Below are 24,782 nucleotides of genomic sequence, written 5' to 3' on the forward strand. Positions count from 1 at the left end.
AGTAGTGTTATAAAAACAACAAAACAACACATGCAAAAAATAACAACACCAAACTACATAAAGACACTGAGCAATATAGTTGAATTAGCCGAGGCTAAGTGAAAGCGCATCATTGCTGTTTTAAAAAAAAAAAAATTTATAGATCCGTTCATTGTTCATTCAGGGCATCACTAAATGATGCATCTCATTCATAAATGCTTGCATGCCTAGGCTATTTTGCATGCACAGCATCCTTTTTGTTTCTTTTCTTTTTTTTATAATGTAAGGCAATGCTATAAATCGCAGCCGAGTTATATAGCTATGGTCGTTTAAATGAGATACTCTATATTTTTCTTTCCAATGCAATAAAGTTAATAAGCGAGCGAGCAGGGAGGGGAGGCAGGTCGGGGCAGTAAGCGGCGAGTTACCCAGGGATTTCGGCTTTCAATCGTTGCCAGGCAACCGCGCTCTCCGAGGCAACAAGGAGTGTCAAAGCAAGGAGCGTGCAACAGGGCGCGAGACTGAGAGAGAGCTCGGGCTCTATAATAGGAAAGGCCTCGTGCTTTTGTTCCCCGGTCTGCATGAAGGTACATTAGTACCCATCCATCCCATCGAACTGCAGATCCAAAAGGGCCTAGAGGAGGTTTTTGTACTGATGCACCAACCACAGCCCCTCTGATGGAGAAGAGATACAGTGACCCTTAAGCTTCAGGTACAGAGAGTAGCCAACTATAACTGGCCAGGATAAAAGCCCCGAGCCAGCACTCGGCTAAATGAAAAAGATGCCGGCCCATCATCAAAAACACACTCTCTCATTAAAATAACCAATAGGTCTTAAATAGACAGCGCTGTTGTGACCTCTTTCCTCTCATGCACGGCCCAGCCGATGATTAAAGGATGCTGGAAAGCGGAGTGCATGTGCACTTTGCTTGCAGTTTAATGTGTTCATCCAACTCTTTTCATACAGGTCTGTGTTTACGGGGTCGGGCCTGCACACAAGAGGCTCTGTCAGTGAAGTGTATTAGACATCGATGTGCATTAAAAGCATTTCATTCCAGGTGCATTTGTGGGTGAGACTCTTTATGTGTCGGCAAAGTGTTGGTCTGTTTGCGAGCATGCGTGTGGCTTGACCCTGGGCCATTCAGTGAAAGCTAATGACCAAGCTCGTTTAATGATGGCAGGAGAGTCTCGATCTGTTTGTCTAGACCAGGGATATCAAACTTGGGGGCCGCAAAAGTGATAGGGAGTCTGTGGAAAAGTTGTAAATATAGGGGATGGGGAAATATAGGGAATGTATACAGAGGATGGTAGGAACACTTTTTGTTTGAGCATCATTAACTTGGTGGTTGTTTGTGCTAGAGCTCCCAAATTTTGATACACGGTAGCCACATTTGTCTACTATAAAACTCACTTGGACGTGTACTACACAATCACAGATTATGTGACTTAATATCAAATACAAAGGGTCCCATTATTGTTACAACCTATACCACCATACTGGGGAGACTTGTAACACAAGCTAGGGGTAGATGTAACAATGAGAGGTGTTTTGCTGAAATAAGACCCACACTATCTAATTTATGAAATAACTTTGTTGAAGAACAAAGAATAATCACTTTTGAATAAAGTGAACAATTTAACCCTTAAAGGCATAGTTCACCCAAAAATGAAAATTATCCCATGATTTACTCATCCTCAAGCCATCCTAATAGGTGTATATGATTATCTTCTTTCAGACAAACACAATCTTTTTATTGCAAGATTATTGCAAGAACTGAGCAATTTTCACATGCTCACCCCCCATTCACTACCATTATAAAGCTTGGAAAAACCAGGATATTTCTAAATATAACTCCGATTCTGTTTGTTTGAAAGAAGATAGTCATATAGATCTTGGATGGCTTGAGGGTGAGTAAATCATTGTATATTTTTTATTTTTGGGTGAACTACCCCTTTAAATGCATGAATGTTTCGCCAATTACCATACATATTCTGGTCTTTAGTGACCCGGAACTATATCTAACACGGATGGATCTCTACCTTTCGCGATAATATAAAATAACAAAAACAGAAGAATAAAACAAAACATATTTTGTTACCTTTTGGAGCTTGGAAGGGTTTAGTTTGAGCATTTTTTTTCATACCATCATCACTGTCCTCATCAGAGCCAATTTTCCAGTACATTCAGCATCTGGCTCATATTCGCGACATCAATACACTCAAAACCAGCATTTTCAACATCTTCAAAATCAATATTTTGATTGCTGCCAGCTTCTACATCAGATCCACCATCACGTGACAGTGACACTATGTATTTGCGTTCAGTACTTACTCTACAGTTAATCACTACGGCATTCATGTTTTGTCTATGATACTTCCTATTCTTTTGCTTTCTGCCTCCGGTAACTATGAGTGAAACGGCATTTCATCACTGTTTATCATACATCGCCACCTTGTGGTATAAAGGTGAATTGCACTTATTCAGTCATCAAAGATTCAATTATTGATGTGCAGAAAAAAATACTTACACTGTTACTGTTACGTGTGGGTTTTTGTTGTGTCTTGTATATCACGTGATCCCTTGTTTGTCATGTGATCCTGCCATGTGTCTTGTCTTTTGTTTGTTGTTGCTCAGTGTCCACAGGTGTTCCTCGTCCTTGTTTATTAGTCTCCCCAGGTGTTTCTCATTAACCACGCCCCCTTGTTATCTTGTTTAGCTTGTTTGTCTGTGTATTTAAACCCCTGTGTTTCAGTTGTTGGTTGTTGTTTGATGTGTGTTGTTCCCAGTTTCCTTGTTCCGTGTCCCGTGTGCCTTATTCTGAGTTTACCCTGGATATTCTGTTGCGTTGCAGCAAGGATGAAGCGGAGAGTGAATCCAATCGCAAGCACTTTAATAATCCAACAAACAGAATATCCAGGGTAAACTCAGAATAAGGCACACGGGACACGGAACAAGGAACAAGGAAACTGGGAACAACACACATCAAACTACAACCGACAGCCAACAACTGAAACACAGGGGTTTAAATACACAGACAAACAAGCTAAACAAGATAACAAGGGGGCGTGGTTAATGAGAAACACCTGGGGAGACTAATAAACATGGACGAGGAACACCTGTGGACACTGAGCAACAACAAACAAAAGACAAGACACATGGCAGGATCACATGACAAACAAGGGATCACGTGATATACAAGACACAACAAAAACCCACACGTAACAGTTACACACCTCAGGTCATTAGCAACCCTATACAATTTAGCAAAAAATTAATGGGACACTTTGATTGAGGAATACTAAAGGTTGATGTTTAAAAAATTAATGAGGTGGAGGGTAGTTAATGACATCCCAGGTCACTAAAGACCCGATGTATGCTTTTAAGTGACAAAAGAAATTAGCAGAAAAACAAATTGCTGTGAGTGTTCATGTGTGTACTGTATTCCTGTCACATTCAGACACTAGCTTTGTTGTCACTAGCTATATCAGTCACTATTTTTATGTGAAATTTGGGATATCCCATAAAAAAAATGCTGGATGGAAACTCCAAGAGGCACATAAATTCTAAAAATGTGCACAAAAAACATTTGCGCTCAACTGAGGCGGATGATGTTTTTATCTGATAAAAAGACAGGCACATAAACTACGATGTAAACAAATTTACAACAGTAATCCCTTAATGCGCAAAAAAAAAAAAAAATGGGGTCATAAGGGGTTGGTTGTAACATTTTTAATGAACTGTTACAACTACCCCCACCCCAAACAGCCGCATAGCTAACTGTTTTAGCTTGGGAATGAAGTTCGCATCAATGCAAAAGCATCAACTTAAACTAGAGAAACAGCTAGGTTTTGTAAGTCAAATAATTGTCTCTATAATACAATGATTGCTTGAAATTTTAATAAATTGAATATATATTTTTCTTTACTTTATTTCCTCAAAATATTGTTTTTGTTCATAATATCTACAATGTTGCTCACAGTCACATGCCACTTCTCTCATGAGTTTAAAAAGGTGTTTTGTTGAACTGACAACTGACCCCTTGTTACAGCATTCCCCAGTCTCCCCATAGCTAAATATACAGTGGCAAGTAATAAGAAAAGCAGTGTTAAAAAAATTACTAAATAAATAAATAATAACAATTATTAAATATATTTGATTAAAATAAACATTACTTTAAATAAATGTAATTTTATTTATCAGAATAAATTGATTAAAATAAATAAATATAATCTCATAAAATCTCAATACAATCTCTATAAAATTAAATAAATAAAATTTGCGTTAATAAATATGCTACGTTTTATGACAATAAATTGATATAAATGAAATTTGATTTATATAAGTAATACATTTGATCAAAATAGATTACACAATTAATTAAATAAATACATTTGACTAAAGAAATATACTGATAAAAAATTATTCTTAATTAAAAAATACTAATTAATTTAAATAAATTAATAAAACATCTACTGTACAGTACCACAGCGAGTAGAATAAAAACGCAATGAATGCAAACTAAATATTTTACAAATAATTTTTTTACACATCATTTTATTTTACAAATAGAGTCTTTACACATGAAAACAGTAGATGGTTTCCTTTTATAGGCGCAGTAAGCGATTTCTGAGAAATGCTGTTGATATTTGAAATCACCAAAGCAAACACACCCCTACCAAAAGTATCACACCCCTATCTTAATAGCTCCGCCCCCATATTCAAAAACATGCTATGCACTACAGGCATGCAATGTGGTCCTGATTGGACACGCCCCTAACTGCTGAATGGCTACAAGCATGTTTGGTGCTCAGTCTAATTCACTTTCGACAGCGTTTCTAATAAATCGCTCACTGCACCTTTAAATCTTAGGATAAGGGTCCCTCGCACATGAATGCTCAAATTTGAGTGTCCATGGCATCTAAAAGAGAAATTAAAATCCTCTGGGGACAGTTGCATAAACCTTGCGATTATGTTAAGACAGTGTCTAACCGTTGCCAGAGCGCCGACGCACTGAAGCGTTTTTTGTTTGTTTAAATAGTTCAAAGTTACTATCAGATTTAAAGTTATTACCTTGACAAACTATACATCATTAAAAAGATATAAGACTCAAGTTTCAATATTTGACTACTATTGTATTCTGAGAAACTTATAGTGACAGTTATGTCTTAATTTGTGTCAGGAGTTATGTAATCAAAAAATGAGTGGATACCTTAAATATGAATTATGAGAGTCAGTCTCATTGAGAAAAAAAAACTCCTGTTAGGTCGTCATGACAGCGCTTGACAAAACAACATCCCTCAGGGCTTTTAGCTCAAAAATTTGCAGATTTGGAGAAATATTGATAGATTCTCATAGGTTTACGTCAGATTTATATAGACAGGAACAATATTTATTGAATGTATAACCAAATGGGCCGATGTAATCATAATGAGCGCTGGATATTCTGATGTAAGGTGTTTTCAATCCATACTGGCAGCCTGAGGGCGCCCTGTACACATGCAATCCATATATGGAACACATGAAGAAGTGCCATATCATGTGACATTTAGGAAGTCCCTGACATAAACAAAGCTTCCAAAGATCGCTGTAACATGCAGATACAGACGTTTTGAAGACAATAAACATGATTGCAATGATATTTGATTTACCTGTGTTCTTTGAACCATGTCAGGTATTCTCACAATAATAGATTATATATATAATGTGATGCTAATCGATAGACTTTATCATTTTGCAGAATACTATAAATAATATATTTTCTGTCAGATTTTTTTCTATCTGAAGTCAAATCAGATCACAGAAAGGTATTTAAAACACTAGACTTGCGCTATAAAGTAAGTTTGGAGCACAAACATGGTTTTAATCTCATAAATTGTCGTGTATTGATGGTGTGCTAAGCTAACATGCTAGCTAGCCCTAGGTGCACCTGCCACCTAGCTGTTATTTTTCTGAATTTTTCTAAATAGGAATGCTTACTGAATTGTTTCTTTTTTCAAGAAGGTAATTTGATACAGTTTCAAATGTTAAGTGAGAACTTTGAAAAAAGAAATGAAACAGCGTGAATCAGGGCTGCCAACTCTCACGCATTGAGCGTGAGACTCACGCAATTGACCCAATTCTCACGCTCTCACGCCACACCCCCGATTTCTCACGCTGAAGTGTCAACCCGGTCGGTCAAATGCCTGAAAGATGAGTTTATCTATATATCTACTTGTTGAGCCACTCGTGATCGACTAGTTATACCGCAAATTAGTTAAAATATCCCGTAATCTATCTAGAGCGAGCGTGCATGCGAGACAGATATTGTGCTTCAAACCGCGCGCGCGCATGGCAGAGACGTAAGCGAGCGAGAGACCCTGCTGCGTGTGCAGACAGTATTTTTCAAAACTGGGGTTGCAGCTTAACAGGTTAATATAACTTCCAGTTAGTTAAAGCAACACCAAGTAACTTTTCCTCTGCGGTCGCCCTACAGGTTGGAAGCGGAATTGTCCATTACCGCTGTCGTAAATAATTTAGCCTACCGCAGCCTACTGTCGCACGCGCACGCACATGTTCTCTCTGTTTATCCAGCAACGGCTTTGAAATCAACAATGGCCACAGACAAGGCAGAGTATGATGCATGATTTTATGAAAGTAGGCCTATGATGTATTGCGACATGACAAACGAGCAATTGTAGTAATTGTAACGCTTGCCGTAAAGCAAGTCAAATTAGCAGTTTTCCTATGTCTCATTAGAACTACAGAAACGCGACCCGATCTGGCAATCTTACATAGCGCGGATGTATCAGATAAAGGACCGCAAAGCTGTGGCATAGGTGCATTTCACCATGTCACGACTTGATGAACCACTGAAACGATTTTGGAAACATTATTTTAACCCTCTATGGCATGGTGTTGCCCTAAGGCAACAAACTACCTTTTTGGACCTCACACCGCCCCTTTAATTTTTGTATATATTTTTTTTAAATATGTAATATCACCTGACATGTCTGTTCAATGAAATGAGGGGCTGAAGTGGTTGTGACCTTTTGTTTGGGGGTGGAGCAGTCCTTTAATGAAGCAAAGCCACATGGTTCAAGGTGCCACCAATTAGTAAGATAAAAATAACTTTTTAATATGTTTAAGTTAAAATAACTTTATATTAAAAATATATGCATGTGCATCAGTATGTAAAGAAGTATGTTTGATTGTTTAAATATTTATTTTATTTTTATTCATATACTAAAACTGTGTTTTTTTGTTCGTTGCTTCAGGGCAACACTGTGCAGTTAGACCACTTTTGTTCAGCCAATATCATAGGGTTAGGACCATATTGTGCATTCAAGTTCTCTTGGGAAGTTTGTTTTTACAAATTCAGATAACTCAAAGAATATGCATTATGTGTGTCATTTATGTTTTGTTGTTGGTGTTGTTATTATACTGCCACTGAGAATGATGGGAAATGTAGTTTGGTCACTCATGTCTATCAGCTCAAACTGGCTGAAGAGTAGTGTTTTCTGCATGGCAAACTTTATAACTTTATCTCTCTTCGTCATTAACAGTACACATAATGCGTACAAACTACATAGACTCACATTGTATGATGGGTATATTATCAGGGACCCCCAAGCTCCCAAAAAAATTGGGTGAAAGATTTATTTCTCCAAAAAATAAAAAGTCATGTCTTAGTGTCCATGTCAAATCTTAATTAGTGTTGCTTTAATGGGCAGTCAGTCATACATTTCAGTATTAAATTAGGCCAACATTTTTATGTGACTGACTTCAGAAAGTTATGAACAGTCTTAAAAAAAAACAAATTGATGACTGACTTGTAAGGCTATTCTTATGCACCCGGCCCCTGGGTCAGACTACATTTATGAAACTTAAGAGTGTGCATTACAGGTTTGTTTCTGTAACTCTAGCCACAACGTTGATTGGGCCTGATTCTGAAACAAACACACCATAGTCTCTCGGGAGAGTTTTGAGGAAGCTAATTAACTTCAGATTTAAAAAGATGTTTGTCAAAGGAATGCTGTGACGGATATCGAACTAAAAATCGTGAGCGGCTTTCGCTCTATTTTCAGGGAAAGAGTTCTCATTTGCACAGTATTATTGAGTAATGCTGGCTGATTAGACACATCGGAAACCAGAATTGTTTATGGTCTACTGAACTGAGGATGATGAGTACACTCACGAGCACATCCTGCTATCCAAGCTACATCACTCCCCTGGGCCCTCCTACCCTGTACCCACGTCTCCATGGCAACATGCCCTGCCTCACATTTCCCAGAGAGAGAATTGATGCTCACAAACACTCCTCTTATAGTCGGTTTCGAGCATATGGCTCTTGCTACTCCTGTTTTGAAACAAACCTGAGGCTACAGTTTTGAGTTTCTTTGTGTGGTGGCAGGACTTGTTATCGTTCTGGTAAGGCTGCCTTGTGTTCTTTAATTTAGCCCTGACAAAATGCTGAGAGGATAATGAGGCCGAGATGAGTCACACTCCTCTTTCTTCTTTATTTTCTCTTTTGTTTTCTTGGTATGTAAAATGCATGTTTGTTGCAGTTCAAGCAATGATCGTTTAGTTAGTTACGTTCCATGTAATTATTAGACACATGTCTCTCTCTGCTGACCAAACACTGTAAATACAAGACCGTGTATCACACAAAACCTGTCCATCCATTCACTCACATATTTTACCCCAAATCAAAAAGAAATAGAAAATAAGAAACTATATTTGCTTAAAGGAAATGACTTTAAAAGGACCATGACACACATACACACACACACACACACACACACACACACACACACACACACACACACACACACACACACACACACACACACACACACACATATATATATATATATATATATATATATATAGACAGAAGACAGAAATGCTTTGACTAATAGAAACACACAACTGCCTCAATATATGGTGTCTTTGAGTTCTTCAAGCCTCAGGTATTTTCAAAATAATAAAGTATAATTCAATTCTAATCGACATAGCCTTTATCACTGTGTAGAATACTATATAATAATATATTGTCTGTCTCATTCTATGATAAGAAGCCACATCAGCTCTCAAAAGGAAGTTATTTCAAATACTCGACTGACATTAGATTTGGAATTTGGAGTAAAAACGTCTCGGTTACTAAAGTAACCTCGGTTCCCTGAGAGTAGGGAACGAGTATTGCATAAGTTAGCTTAGGGAAAAATCCCTTTCTCGAGAATATTGAATACAGACATATAGCTGAGTGTCTAGCGTGCTCATTGGCTGTGCTGCAGCAACTGCACAAACCTATGGCGAGTCAGCCAAGATGCGCAAGCCAATCAGGTCGCTTCGTTCCAGAGGGTGTCAGAGCTCGCCAGTATGGGCGTGGCTTATAGTTATTTTAGCCCCCATTTTCACCATATAATTCAGGTTAAATCGACTGAAGCGACCATGGAGAGGTCCCAGATAGGTACAGAGGGGGGTCGAGGTGGGTTTAGCATTCTGGGCCCTTGAGGAGGCGCCTGACGAGGTCATTTCTTCTCAGTGATTGCCCGGCCACATGAGCGTGAAGTGCTGCTATGGCCACCAAATATACTTTGAGCATGGAGGGGGTACGACCCACGTCCAAAAGCTCTTGTAGAAAGGAAAGTATCTTTGTCAATCCGCATGAGTAGGGGTCCAGGTTCCGCGCTGTGCACCAGCAAGAGAACACTGACCATTTTAGAGCATAAAGACGCCTGGTTGAAGGCGGTCTTGCTTTAGTAATGGTATTTAGCACCATTTCCGGAAGGTCCCCGACAATACCCGTTGAGGGGTCATACATGGAAGGCCAGATCGTCCCGTTCGTCTGCGTAAGGAGGTCTTTCCTCAGCGGTATCGGCCATGGGGCTGATTCCAGCAGCTGAGTCAACTCGGAGAACCATAGCTGGTTCCTCCAGAGAGGGGCTATCAAGAGCACTGCATACTTGCTTTCCCTGATACGTTCGTTCACCTGAGGTAGCATCGTGACTGGAGGGAATGCATACAGCGGGCGGCTTGGCCAGTTCTGGGCCAGCACGTCCCTGTCTTTGGAGAAAAATGCTTGGCAACGAGCGTTGTCTTCTGAGGCAAAGAGGTTGACCTATGCCTCGCTGAAGATGATCCATATTAGCTGAACCGTTTGCGAGTGAAGAGACCATTCCCCCGGGGGGACATTGTCTCTGGATGGCATATCCGCACCTTGGATCAGAATGCCTGGCATGTGCGCTGCTATCAGTAAGTGCAGGTTGAGCTGAACCCATAGCAAGAGGTGTTTGGCCATGGTGTACAGGTTGCTCGACCTGAGCCCACCTTGGCGATTTATATAGGAAACCACTGACATGTTGTCCGACCGTACCAAGACGTGGTGACCTTTTATGTATGGGAGGAAAGCTTTAAGTGATAGAGCGACCGCCCTCATCTCTAGACAGTTTATGTGTTGATATCTCTCTCCGGGCTCGACCAAAGGCCGGAGATGGGCCTGCCCTCATATAGGGCCCCCCAACCTCTGTTGGAAGCATCTGTCGAGATCACTTTCCTCTTTGAAATCACGCCCATACTCACGCCGGACTGATACCAGTCGGCTGCTTTCCAAGGAGCCAGGGCTCTGACACAGCTGTGGTTCACTTTGATGCGTAAGTGGCCAGATCGCCATGCGTGAGCCAGTACATGGGGTTTTAACCAGCGCTGGAGGGGACACATTTACAGTAGTCCCAGCTGAAGTTCTGATGATGCTGAGGCCATGAGGTCTTGAAAACCAGCGTCCTCAGAACTGCTAAGCAGGTGGCTTGTTCCGCTGAAGGCTTTTCGACGGCGACGATGAAGGCTTCTCAACCGAAGGTCAGCGAACTGGAACTTGCTGAAGTAGATTAAATCTGAATTCTATGGTGAAAATGGGAGCTTATATAGCTATAAGCCACACCCATACTGGTGGGCTCTGACGCGAAGTGACCTGATTGGTTTGTGCATCTTAGCCGATTCGCAATAGGTTCGCGCAGATGCCGCAGCACAGCCAATGAGCGCGCTAGACGCTCAGCTATATGTCTGCTGTGCAGCTGCTGTGCGTTCTAAAAATTTGGCTTCAATATTATCGAGAAAACGAGTTTTCCCATAGCGTAAGCTAACTTACGCAATACGAGAGACCTCTCGAAAGGGAACATGTTATTAAATGTCTTTTGGACAACAGGTTTATGAATGCTTCGCATTACAAGTTGGGAAGATGTATGACGCTTGTTGCTTTTTGAAATGCACATAAGTGCCTCAAACTTGCTGTGCTTTCTGAGATGGGGCACCATTTACTACTGATCACAATTGTGCATATACTTAATTAATTAAAAATCGATTTCATAATCGCACTATGCCAAATTGTGATTTTGGTTTAAGTTCAATTAATCATGCAGCACTACCATCAAATAAGAATGAAAAATGTTGCTAAGATTTCACCAGACACTAACACATCAACAATCAAAACATACGAAACACATTTTCACATTTGAAATAGAATCTATTCTTTATTATTTGGACGCAGGGAGAAAGTTTTTTATTTATTTCTTATTTTTCATATTTTATCTTTTCTCTACTGCACAATTTGCATAATTTCATGACATCCTGTGGACAACCACAAAACCATAACATTAGAGTTTTTTTCTACTTTTTTTACACGAAGTGAAAAACAAGACTCATTTTACAAGCATTTTTACAGTCTGCATACAACTTCAGGTAATGTGTTCAATTTTTCTCTTTTTAAACTGAATCTGGAGGCAAAATATGTCAACAAACATCTAACAAAACATGCAACATCTATGTAAAAACATAGAAACTCCTTGACAACATTCAATTTGACAGGAAATTTTGTGTTGTCTTTTTTCCTTTTTTTCTTCTTTTTGTTTTTTAAACCTTACCGTTTTCACTCAGAGATGCTGTTGATTTCATCAAACAGGTTGGAATGGGTTGATCGAACACATTATTTTAAACCAATCCAGATATTATTTTCTTACATAGTTGGACAAATACAGTATGTACAGACAGAGTTTGACCTTGATCACAATCACATGCTCAACGTCAGACCAAATGAATATTCAGACTTCTTTTCTTAGAAAATATCCTATATATTTACAAATAAAAAATAAAAAAATCACATTCACACTGTTTACGGCAACTGAATTCATCAAACGCATCGTGATTTTAAAAGAAATAATAAGAATAGGGTAATATAAGAATAGAAGATCATTTTTAGTAGTCAAAAAATTAAATGTGCTTGCTTAAAGGGAAAAACTGAAGAAAAAAATGTTAAAGGTGTGTTGCTATATATGAAAAACTGATGACAATGATTTGTTACAAGTTTTGATTGGCCATCATAATTATACGCAATATAAAATATGCATTATAATGTTTCAAATCCACACAGATAATTTTTGCCAATTTTTCTGGTATGTTAGCATATTTCTTTTGTCATTATTTATGATGACATTTTGAAACCTATGAAAACAAGAATGTAAAGTGCACACAATTAATATGTACTGTGCCATAAAGAGTACGTAAAAATAAATAAATAAAAATAAACACTATACAATATTCATATAATTTATGTCTTGTTTTCTTTAACAGATATACATAGATTCATACACTCGCTGGATGCTGCATGTTAAGGTATATGCATTCAAAGAACATGATCCATGTTGCATAGATTTACCCAAACAGAACCAGTAGTTTTGGTTAAAACATCAGGTTGGCACATGGTAGTTTATCTTACTATGACAGCAACCTTTTACTCAGGTACATCTGTGCACCACATGTGCAAGATGTAGATTAAATAAAATGGAAATGTTGGAGTACATTTTATTAGCCAGGTTACAAAACACTCTGTTTCCATGTGTGAGACATGTCCACTGATATATTGATCATGGAAACACTGACTCTTAAGTTAGAAAATTACTGACTGGTGTTTTCAGGACCTAGACAGACAAAAACATGTGCCTTAATCCATCAATGGCACATACTAGTGTACCTATACACTGATATGGTGCAGAGGCATTGATCATAATTAAAAATAACCATCCTTCATAGCTAAACTGACATGACACCAGATTAACTTTACAGCAGAAAAACAATATTAAAAAGTGTACCACCATGGAACAGTGACACATGACAAAGGACAGACACCTTGCACCATTTAAATAAACAACAAACATTACATCTGGATTTTAGTCGAGTCAATAGAGCCAGAACCCTTTTATAAATGCCAAAAGGGTATATTTTCATTATTATTATTTTTTCCCCCATTGCATATTTGGATTCCACATACAACTTGTTCACAAAACGGAGACTATTGATGAAAACATCAGACCACTAACATGACATTTACTTCAAGATGCTCTTCATAAAACAAACACATATCAGGGACACATACAATCATATTTCTGGACAGAGAATAGATGCCCTTTAACTTCAGAGAACCTAATTTGAGGGCTTGAGATGCTAAAAAACAAAGTACGCCCTCCAAAAGATGCCTTTAGCATCCAACAAACATCAAGAAGGTTGTGTGAAAATCATCTCAACTTCAATGAGCCATTCGTGTCCAACTGCTGACGTCAGTCTGAAGTTTTAACATTCCCTAAACGTTGAAGACGACACTCAAGACAATATAAACAGAGGAATCTTAAAATTGTGTGCGGTTGGATGCTGCATTCAAAAAGGGAAATCCATTATATTTACGATTGTCTTTCTTCCTTACAGTATAACCTCCATACAGTGCATAACATAGTCTGATATGGTCATTATATATTACATGATTGTGTCAAAAACTTTAAATTATGCTACGTTTATATCCATGTAAATAATGTTGTTGTTTTTTTTGTTTTTTTTTGTTGTTGAGAAATATGACCTTGAACATGTGATGACAGCTAAAATGGCATTGAAATGTAGAAAATCTCAAGTAATAACTGGCCCATGCCTAAGATATTTTAGATGTAGAATGTTGTTGCAAAAAGACAACAGCAGTGCATGGGGAGTGAAAATGGATTTATATATCCTGATTGGGAATGGTTGGGAATTTGGAGTACACTTTTCAGTTAGAAAACCAGCAGTCTCACCCTACAGACTGTTCGACACAGTAGTCAGTTTATTTCTTCACCTTGATTTTCTCTTTCCATCACCTGTCAGCCATTCCAGATTCCCATACCCGTTTCCTGTTTTATTTCTCTTCTTTTGGAGGGCACTGATGGGAGACGGATGGGCGTCTGATTATGGCTGCGTTTGATTGGTGGTGGGCACTAGCTTGTGCCAGCTGACCACCCGCTTACGCATGTCCACTTTGTCCAGCCAGATGTAGGCCTCACCAATCAGGGTCTTCTTCATAAACTTCCCTCCATTTGACACCAGAAACATCTGTGAAGAGGAAGGGGATGCAAGACAGGGGAAAGGGTAAACAAAGGGTGAGTGAAAGAGTTAAGTTTAATAAAATATTATACATACTGTTCAACAGCTTGGGGTCAGTAAGATGTTATTTTGTTTTTTTTTATAAATGTATACTTTTATATAGTGAATGTAAAGAGTCATCAAAAAATCTTGAAAACAATTTTTCACGATTTCCACAAACATAATAAGCAGCACAACTGTTTTCAACATAATAATATTAAATGTTTCTTGAGCAGAAAATCAGCTTATTAGAATGATTTGACAATGAAGACTGGAGTAATGATGCTGAAAATTTTGCATTCTCATCACAGGAATAAATGACATCTTAAAATATAATAAATAGATTTCTTTGTTTTCAATTTTTTTCAGCATTGGTGAGTATAAGAAAAGAGTATAACTTTTTAATGCTATGGTAGTGTGCGTTTGTGACTATATACATATTTGTAGTTTGTAATTTCTCTCACCTGAATAGAGTGGCCAACAGGATTCAGGTTAAAACGAAATGTCTCGTTGAATGATGGCTCTCTGTCATGGCGACAGACTCGGGTCTTCTTCTTTATGATCTTCTTTTGTGTTGCCACATTCACCACATAAAGCTTTACATACAAGTCTACAAATATAGTTGAAATATAATAGATTCATCAGCATCTCAAGTTCAAGTAATCAAAATCTTTCTCAATATACAATTCACTTATCTTGACTACACTACTTTGTCAATTGTATTTATGAGTATATGTTGAGGAACATTTCATTACCGGGTAGGTGGTCTGGAGATTTAAACTTGTAGGTGATGTTTCTACACTGCAGGATCTCAAGAACCAACTGTTCTCCTTCAGTCTTCATCTCCTTCTTCAATGCAACCTTGATCTCACCCATCATCTTACCTACAGTCATGATAGATAGATAGATAGATAGATAGATACATACATACATACAGTACATACATGCATACAGTACGTAGATAGACACATATATAGATAGATACATACATAGAAATTATAGCAAAATTCGACCTCTTCTATTTCATATATTTGTTGTATGTATCTTCACTTACTGCATATTGTCAGCTGTTCTACATAAATAAATACAAGTTGTGGGCAATGGCGACCTCTAGTGGGCAGGCTACCCAAGTAGCCAAAACGTTCATAAGAAATGAACTACAGGGGTTGGACAATGAAACTGAAATAATAGAGCACAATAATGAATTAGTCTAATAATGTATAATTGTGTCTTGGAATGACATATGTGCCCTGCTCAGTGATCGAATGGATTTTGAGCCATTCCTCTTACAGTGGCCAGGTCACTATGGTGAAGCTGGTGGAGGAAAGCATTTCCTGACTTACTTCTCCAAAATACCCCAAAGTAGCTTGATTGTCTTCAGATCAGATAACTGTGCAGGTCATGGGAGATGTTCAACTTCTCTTCCATGTTCAAACCTCTCTGTCACCAGTCTTGCTGTGTCTATATTTGTGCATTATCATCCTGATACACAACACCACCTTCAGGGTACAATGTTTTAACCATTAGGTGCACATGGTCCCCTAGAATGGTTTAGCAGTCCTTGACAGTGACCTGCCCATATAGCACAAGTAGTGGGGTAATGATATTGCATCCCAAACTATCACTGATCCATCCTGTGCTTCACTCTGGGCAGCAACAGTCTGGGTGTTAAACCTCTTTGGGGCTTCTACACACCATAACTCCCACAGATGTGAGAAAGACAGGGAAGATGGACTCATCAGAGAACTACATTTTTTAAGTATTTTTCAACAAGATTTTTAAAATGATCCAAAACCCAAGAATTACGCTGCTGGCACCAATGAAACCCACATTTGGCATTGGCATGAGTAATCAAAGTTTTGGATTTGAATATTGACCATGAATATTGACCCTGTGGAGCTTACGACTAACAGTTTTGACGGAAACTGGAGAGTTGAGGTGCACATTTAATTTTGCAGCTGTGCTTTTATGTTTTTTGGATGCAATCCGGGTTAATACCTGAACATCCCTTTCAGAGAGCTTCCTCTTGCATTGACAGTTACTCCTGTTGGATGTGGTTCATCCTAAGTGGTGGTATGCCGACATTACCTTGGATACCATAGCTCTCGATACACCACAAAGACTTTCTGTCCTGGTCACAGATGAGCCACTGAGACGCACACCAACAATGTGTCCTCTTTTGAACTCTGATATGTCTCCCATTATGTTGTGTGGATTGCAATATTTTATGTACAGCTGATCTTTTGCTCTTACTGATGGAATGTAAGATCGGCCACCAGGCAGCACATACAGTATACAGGTCGTGAAACACAACACTATATTGGTCAGTGTTTCAGTTTCACTGTCCAACCCTGTATGTATGTCAAAACAATAGTTATATACTGTACACTATACAACATGAAGTATAATGAAATACTAGACATCAGAACAAGATATTGGTGGCAACTAAATGCAAAACAATGTTTTGTGTAATGTTCATTATTCTGTACAAAGATAAACAAAAATGTTCAAGAATGCCGTTTGAAACTTTGTCCGTGTTTTGTTGTGCTGACGTCTGTCTCTTTTGACAGCAACAAAAACACACCCTCTGATGTGATGAATTATTCAGCAATGTGTGGCAGTGGCACGTCTAGAGCAGAACAGAAGGCGATGACTGCTGTTTTCCTCTGTTTAACAGGTTCTAAGTCTACGTTCACACTGCAGGCTGAAACGACCCAATTCCGATTTTTTTTGCCCCTATGCGACCTGTATCTTTTCTTTTCATGACAGTCTGAACGACACAGATCCGATCTTTTCAAATGCGACCCAGGCCACTTGGGTATGTGGTCCAAATCCGATATCTATCCGATCTTTTGAAATGCGACTTCAATCTGAACGGCCAGGTCACATGTATCCGACCCGTACGTCATTGATATGCGACAAACGTCATACTTCTGCGTTGAAGTAGGCGGGAATGAGAAGATAAACAACAACTATGGCGGATGATGCTGAGACCAGTCAATGGAAGGGAAGCGAGGTTTCTGAATTAATTACGTTGTAATATTTAAGGGGACAGCTCTATTCAGGCCATGTTAAGCTACTTCCGCAAACAACAAGTGACGTAGTTGACCGTTGAGTACTCTTCTGCGCATGCGGGTCACTTCTGGGTCATTTCACGTTCACGGTCACACAGGAGATCACAAAAGGTCGCATTTATTGGAAATGTGAATGGCCTTGCAAAAAAATCGGATTTTTACAAAAAATCGGAATTGAGCATCAAGCCCCTGCAGTGTGAACGAGGCCTAAGTCTCCCAAACAGCTTTCTGACAAGTACTAATTCATCCTCAAAGGTGAACCCGACCTGTACTGACTGACTACCCTGTATCACATACTACAAAGCTTCATTATGACTCACAGTTTACCAATTTTATTTTGTACTCATAAGGTACACTGTTATGAGCATTGAAACAACTAGAATTAGATTGTGTGTGAACTGAATCTGGAATACGAAACAGATCGTTACCTTCTGAATCTGGCAGGTTCAAAGATTCAACTCCTCTGCTTTTATCTGTCCCATTAGGAATGTTTTTCCTGATGAAATGAATAATAATAGAGCAAAGAAATTGAAGATGTGAGTACTGCAATTTTGTTTAATTATATATTATATTAGTATATAAATATTAGGGTCTAAAAAACTTTTTTAAATTTTCTCATTTAAATCTCATTTAAACCTGGAATTTGTATGTTTTTAATATTGAAATAAAGGAAATTGACATAAAATGAATTAGAAATATTTTTAGAAATACATTTATATTTCTACATTTATTTATATATCAAAGACATTACATTGACCAAAACTGACAGTAAAAACTTTTATAATGTTGCAAAATATATATTTCAAATTTTATTCATCAAAGAATCTTGAGAAAAAAAAAGGGTTTTCACAAAAATGTAAAGCAGTTGAAAACAGTTTTCAACATTGATAATAATAAGAAATGTTTCTTTGAACAGCAAATCACCATTTCTTCACATGATTTCTGAAGGAACATGTGGCACTGAAGACTGGAGTAATGATGCTGAAAATTCAGCTTTGCCAACACAGGAATAAATTACATTTTAAAATATATTAAAACAGAAAACTGTAATTTTAAATTGTAATAGTATTTCACAACATTACTGTTTTTACTGTATTTTTCAAAACTAATGCAGCCTTGGTGAGGATAAGAGACTAAACTTCAACAATGGCATTAACTCCAACATATACATTTGACATATATATTACCTATATAAGTGGCAATAGTTGCACTATATACACTAGAATTTCTGTTCCACTAGCAAATGCAGATAATCTTTAAATAGCCAAATATCCAATACATCGGCCTATCACTTTACTGAATAAATACATGAAATCTATATGATATAGATTAATTGCAATTTCAGGATTGAATAGGCATACTTACAGCTGAGGGACCTGAAATATGGCGCTGTCCAAAGCGTTAGTGCCCATGCCATCTTCACTGTCCAGAGTGTATCCATCCCCATCAATCATTCTGTGGTTTGTTTTATCTATAAAAATACACATGCACACACACACACACACACACACACACACACACACACACACACACACACACACACACACACACACACACACACACACACACACACACACACACACACACACACACACACACACACACACACAAAAGAGAGAAAGCTGAAATTAGACATGTGCCATATAAATACGGGGCTCATTATTTACATTAAATTAAACACAATTTATGCAAAAACAATGGATATGCATTTTCCACATATGAACGGAAAAGAAAAGCAAAAGAACAAAAACAAATGAGACCACGGTGAAATGAAAGGTAATGCACTCTATTTAAAATAACTTAAACATCGGTTTAACCACAGAACAGAAATGTATGCAAATTTCATGGCTTTCTTGACTTTAGATATAAACATTTTTGTGTTTGCTTTTAAAACCTGATTAGAGCTGATTTTTATTCTTATATTTAGAGAGAGGGAGGAGTCACGTGTCTCTCACCTCCTCTAGCAGAGATCCTTCCATGATGGTCATCTGACTCGATACTTTGCTCTCATTGGCTGGAAGATGTTGTATGATCAGTATGGGGCCAGTTCTGCCTTTAGATGGGGCTGTCTCTCTACACGGACTCATCCACAGATTGCATAGTCGCCCTCACATGAAACCAGCTCATGATTTTTAGACACCACAATCATGCGGACATAGATATGGGTTTGATCTGGGGTAAGGGCCTGGGATTTTACTTGCAAGGGGAAATGAGGTAACAGAGGGGTCCATCATGCTCTGGATGTCAGCGTGAAGTGTCTTCAATATTCATTCAAATTTAGCATTGAGTATCTCCATTACGGCAGGGAAATTCGGAAAAGAAAAGCACTTTAGTTGTGAAAATCAGCCTATGTGCTGTACCTCTAAGGATCGATTTATAATGCAACAAATGTCTCCTCTGCTAATACAGAATTGCAAAGAAAGATTGAGCCTGGCATTACGTCTGGCATTTACTTTTATATGGGGAATACATTTTTGAATTGCCGACTCACCCAAGTTTTACTGTAGCTAAAGGCAGGTTTGTGATTTTTGATTTACAAATGGGAGTTTGACAGACATTGGTTGTTTAAATTATTTAATGTTTTTTAGTATTTATTTATTAAAAATCAAGATTTTTTAGATGAGATAATTTCGGTTTTGCCACTCAAATATCTAAATTTAAATGCTGGGAGGTTTAAAAAGTACTTTAGGACAATCAAATTTAATATTCAATAAGAAATGGTCTATCTATGAATTGTTAAGTTAAGTTCTCATTTTGTGATTTTAGTTGCAGGCTTTGATTTATTAACATAAAATGATGAAAACTAAACTAAACAAAAAAATAAAACAAATGTGTCAGAAAGGTGAGGACGAGAGGGAATGGAAAATAAATAGCGGAAGAGTGCGAGAATGAGAGGAAGGAAGAAAGAAAGACGGAGAACGGATAGGCTGTGAGCTCATGTGAAGTAGTAAGGGTTACTTGGCTGGAGTCGGGCCTGTTGCACCGCAGCCTCGGCTGCAGCGATGGCGTTCCCGGCTTCTTCCAGGTGTGCTTGGGTGACGCTGCCTTTGCTCTGGCTGCGTGAGGGGCCGTGGGAGCGCAAGTGACCCTCAGAGGAAGATTTGGAGCTGCCGGGACTACTGTGAGACTTTTCTATTGTAGGGACCTGTGTGTCTGTGAACATACAGTACGTGCCCTCGATTAATCTTGCACACATCCCAAATATGCCTTAAACTTTCCTTCTCCTGTCAAATATGCACAGCTGTGCAAACGTTTGGGGTCAGCAAGGTTTTGTTATTTTAATTTTATTTTTTTAAATAAATTAATAACTAACCCAAGATTTGTGCTGCTGGCACCAATGAAACCCACATTTGGCATTGGCACAAGTGACCAAAGGTTTGGCTATGAATATTGATTATAGATTTGATGGAAACTGCAGAGTTGAGGTTCACATTTAATTCTGCAGTGAGTTGGACAGCTGTGCTTTTATGTTTTTCGGATAAAATCTGGGTTAGTACCTGGACATCCCTTTCAGACAGCTTCCTATTGCTAATTTTATTCAGCAAAAAACATACATTTCTTGAGCAGCAAATCAGCATATTAGAGACTGACTTCTGAAGGATCATGTGACTCTGAAGACTGGAGCAATGGCTGCAGAAAATTCAGCTTTGTAGTCTCAGGAATAAATTATATTTTAAAATCTATTGAAATAGAAAACATTTATTTTGAATTGTGATAATATTTCACAATATGACTGTTTTTACTGTATTTTGATCAAACAAATACAGTCTTGTTGACTTTGAATGGTATTATATAACTAGAAGCACCACCTGTGCGATCCCTGTGTTTATTTTTGTTTAGTATGCATACCTTTAGCAGGATCAGGGAAAATGCCATGACTTCGGCTTTTGATGACAGAGGATTTAGGGGACTGGTGGTTCCCCGGTTGACCTCCTTGACCTTCAGAACCTCCTGGCCCTCCAGGGCCTCCTTGACCTCCGAGTCCCCCAGAGCCGCCGGGCCCCTGTGGAGGGTGAGTCCTTCCATGTTGAATACTCTCGCTTTGCTCCTTAAGGGGGTGCCAGCGAGGCGTGTTATCCAGCTGAGTCGTATTTGAAAGATCAATGAGGACCTACAAAAAAACGTTTTCACAATGTGTTAGATTATATTTACTCTTCTGACTTCAGAGAAATTTATTTCCTTTAGTCAATTATAAACTATTCTTTGGTCGATTGTAATGCAAATAGATACTGACAGAAGCTAAAATGACTTAAGAATTACACATTTCATAACAATAACCCATGGAAGAGAAGACAAAATGCTAGCACACTTTGAATCACATCTAAGGGACTGATGCAATACAAATTATGTTTATCTCTGCCATAAGTGTATTTTGGTGCATGGAATGACACTCATCTATCAACACTCACTTCTCCCAGGAAATCATTTGAGGAATATCTGTCATAATCCCACACAGTAACCTCCAGAGTTTTCTTCTTCAGCTAAGCCGAACACACACACAAACACAATTTTTCAGTCAGATGCAGGCTGAAGACATAATTCTGAAGGAACAAACACAACATGAAATCTGTGACTCAGTAAACAGCATCGCAATGACAGCAAAACTGGGTCAACTTTCAGTGTTTTCAAGCATGGAATGCCAAGTTTGGATGAAAAAAAAATGTGACACATGGGAAATATGACTGTGATGTCAAACTTCCCTTGTGTCTTAGACTAGTAATTACAGGTAATACATTCTGTGCATATTCCTTGGACTATATATAACATTACATAGAGCTAGAGAGAGAGGGATGTAGAGAGATGGAAGATGAATTCCACATGAACAATGACTGTGAAAGAGTAATAAAGAGCATTTATAAAAACACAGAAGTTAGATTGTAATTTTTCATATAGATAACATTTTACTGATATTATCTCATTAGAAGAGATAGTACTGGCAAATGCTTATAAACAATATGTCTGAAGAAAAAAACGGTATAAATAATATTTATGGTCTCATATATATTATTTATATATATGAATAATATATATTCATAGCATGTTAAGAGAGGAAAGGTTAAGCTAATAAAAATTGACTTCTCCAAAGAAGATCTCTTCCACTTTAGCCTTCCAATAAGTAATTTTAGTACTAAAGAGGTAAGGACTATATATATATATATATATATATATATATATTAAAAAATGAATGTCGTACATACCTGCTCCAGAAGGATGTTTTTATAAATGACAGTCTGGTTCCACTCTGGGTTCTGAGTTTTCTGGATATATTTAGTCCTTCTCTTGTTCTCAGCACTGTGAGGTCATCATGTTGAGGGAGGATACAAGGAGCAATAGACTTAGATTGTGCAATTCAATGGATAGCCACACTTGAGGATAGTTGAGTTTCATCAAGAGAGGACATCACAAGAGTCAACACCGATGCATTTACGGTCCATGGCACCAGTAATGATGATGACATTATCAGATCACAGAGTAAAATGTGGAAAAATGTCTACTTCAACATGAGTACATGGGCAATCTATGCAAGCATACAGTAGCGGTAGACTCTTACAATGAGCTGATGTGAATTTAATAAATGGTTGAGTTGCACACATTTACTGGCTTTGAGGGAATCATTTCAAGAATTTATTGACTTCACATTAAAAACTTCAGAGGTAGAGGTTGCTTTGAGGTAGATCTGATTGAGACACTTCACAGATGACGCAGTAGGTTTCACTACACGAATGACAGCTAGATAATGAAAGAAAGGAAATCCAAACACACACACACACACACACCCACGCACCAATGAAAAATTAAAATGAAAAGAAAAAGATTCACCACGCTACCTTGCGTTCTGGACAACCATGACTTGTCTGAACCAATCCGGAGATTTGTATGGAATGCAAAGTAAAAGTAGACAGACAAACAGACAACAGTCAGAGAATCCAAGGAAAGGGTAGACAGAAACCCCTCCAGAAAAAGTCGTGGCTTGGGTGGAGTCGTGGCTGCCGAGCTTTTAGCATCAGACAGAAAGATCATTTGTGCAGGTAATAGGAACTAATCTCATAAACACTGCAGATATGGCCATTAGGAGATGGCAGATATAGCATTACACACCCCATACTGGTGGGAGCCATATCGATTGTGCTATCTCCGCAGTCTGAGGCACTGAGCTTGATTACTAGGTAGCATGTTAAGAGAGGAAAGGTTAAGCTAATAAAAATTGACTTCTCCAAAGAAGATCTCTTCCACTTTAGCCTTCCAATAAGTAATTTTAGCACTAAAGAGGTAAGGACTTCTACCCAGGAAAGGGACCTTTTAGCCCACTGGATATGCAAACTATTATAGGTAACTTTTTTTATCCATCCAGTGTTTCAATTGATTATGAAACACTTTATACACTTCCATTCCATTTCAATAATTATGGAATAATTTGTATACATCATTATACTATAAAAACAATGTGATTTTCAAAGAGAATTTTTGAAAGACCGGGAGAAAAACAACAACAGGAGCTATACCCCAAAAAAGGGGAATTGAATCAAATTAAGTGACTCAAGATTCAAGTAACTTAAAAAAGAAAAATCAGACAATAAATTAATCAAAATTACAACATTTATATATGCAGACATAGACAAACATAAAATAAATACAGGTACTGTAGAGTCTATAAATCTTTCATTCTTCACTCTTACTTTAACTTTAACACTTGTGCCCACACAAACATACGCGCGCACACACACTTACACACTTACACACACACACACACTTACACACACACACACACACTTACACACACACACACACACACACACACACACACACACACACACACACACACACACACACACACACACACACACACACACACACACACACACACACACACAGCTATAACACAAAAGAAACCCTTTTCAACCTACAAGGACACTCACCCTCTCCCTGGCAAGAGATAGACCTTAACGAAAGGGTCTGTGTATCCATTGTTTTCTCTAGGAGCGAGGTTTCTTGCTTGCAGCACATGAACAATCAGGTTGCCCATATTTCTGTCATAGTTGATTTGAAGCTGAGGAAAAGATAATTATATGACACACAATACTTCAGGCAGCCCATTCAAATTCATCAAATTAGTACTGGGATGCTGCAATTTAAATCCAATAAAGCAGTCAATACTGGAGAAAGTTGCGGGGGCTGATCACAATTTTCTACATAAAATGCATCTTAAATATAATATTTCAAAGCAAAAATAAAATAAATAATAATAATTCATGTACTGAAAGGTAGGATAGGCATTTTCTGAGATCTTAGAATCTCTATATTTGAAAGCATAAGAT

General features: G+C 38.1%; 2 protein-coding genes across 2 annotated transcripts in view; both read right to left on the reverse strand.

Moving 5' to 3' along the window:
* LOC143696854 (voltage-dependent calcium channel subunit alpha-2/delta-1) overlaps positions 1–2,329 on the reverse strand; it is a 157,551-nt gene extending 155,222 nt beyond the window's left edge. The window contains exon 1 of the mRNA XM_077193648.1: positions 2,079–2,329. The gene's annotated coding sequence lies outside the window, so the exon portion shown is untranslated. The remainder of the gene's footprint in view (positions 1–2,078) is intronic.
* A 9,130-nt stretch (positions 2,330–11,459) lies between these two features.
* Positions 11,460–24,782, reverse strand: part of pclob (piccolo presynaptic cytomatrix protein b) — a 131,107-nt gene continuing 117,784 nt past the window's right edge. Inside the window, exons 28-38 of the mRNA XM_077193650.1 lie at positions 24,384–24,514; positions 23,295–23,321; positions 22,665–22,758; positions 21,876–21,947; positions 21,316–21,577; positions 20,425–20,619; positions 18,832–18,937; positions 17,895–17,962; positions 15,148–15,276; positions 14,857–15,002; positions 11,460–14,362 (exon numbers count right to left, since the gene is read on the reverse strand). Of these exons, the coding sequence (XP_077049765.1) occupies positions 14,219–14,362; positions 14,857–15,002; positions 15,148–15,276; positions 17,895–17,962; positions 18,832–18,937; positions 20,425–20,619; positions 21,316–21,577; positions 21,876–21,947; positions 22,665–22,758; positions 23,295–23,321; positions 24,384–24,514 (1,374 nt within the window). The 3' untranslated portion in view covers positions 11,460–14,218. The remainder of the gene's footprint in view (positions 14,363–14,856; positions 15,003–15,147; positions 15,277–17,894; positions 17,963–18,831; positions 18,938–20,424; positions 20,620–21,315; positions 21,578–21,875; positions 21,948–22,664; positions 22,759–23,294; positions 23,322–24,383; positions 24,515–24,782) is intronic.

This window comes from Siphateles boraxobius, unplaced genomic scaffold (genome assembly GCF_051911475.1).
Source record: "Siphateles boraxobius isolate OS27281-9 unplaced genomic scaffold, OSU_SipBor_1 31, whole genome shotgun sequence".
In the NCBI taxonomy this organism is placed as follows: domain Eukaryota; kingdom Metazoa; phylum Chordata; class Actinopteri; order Cypriniformes; family Leuciscidae; genus Siphateles; species Siphateles boraxobius.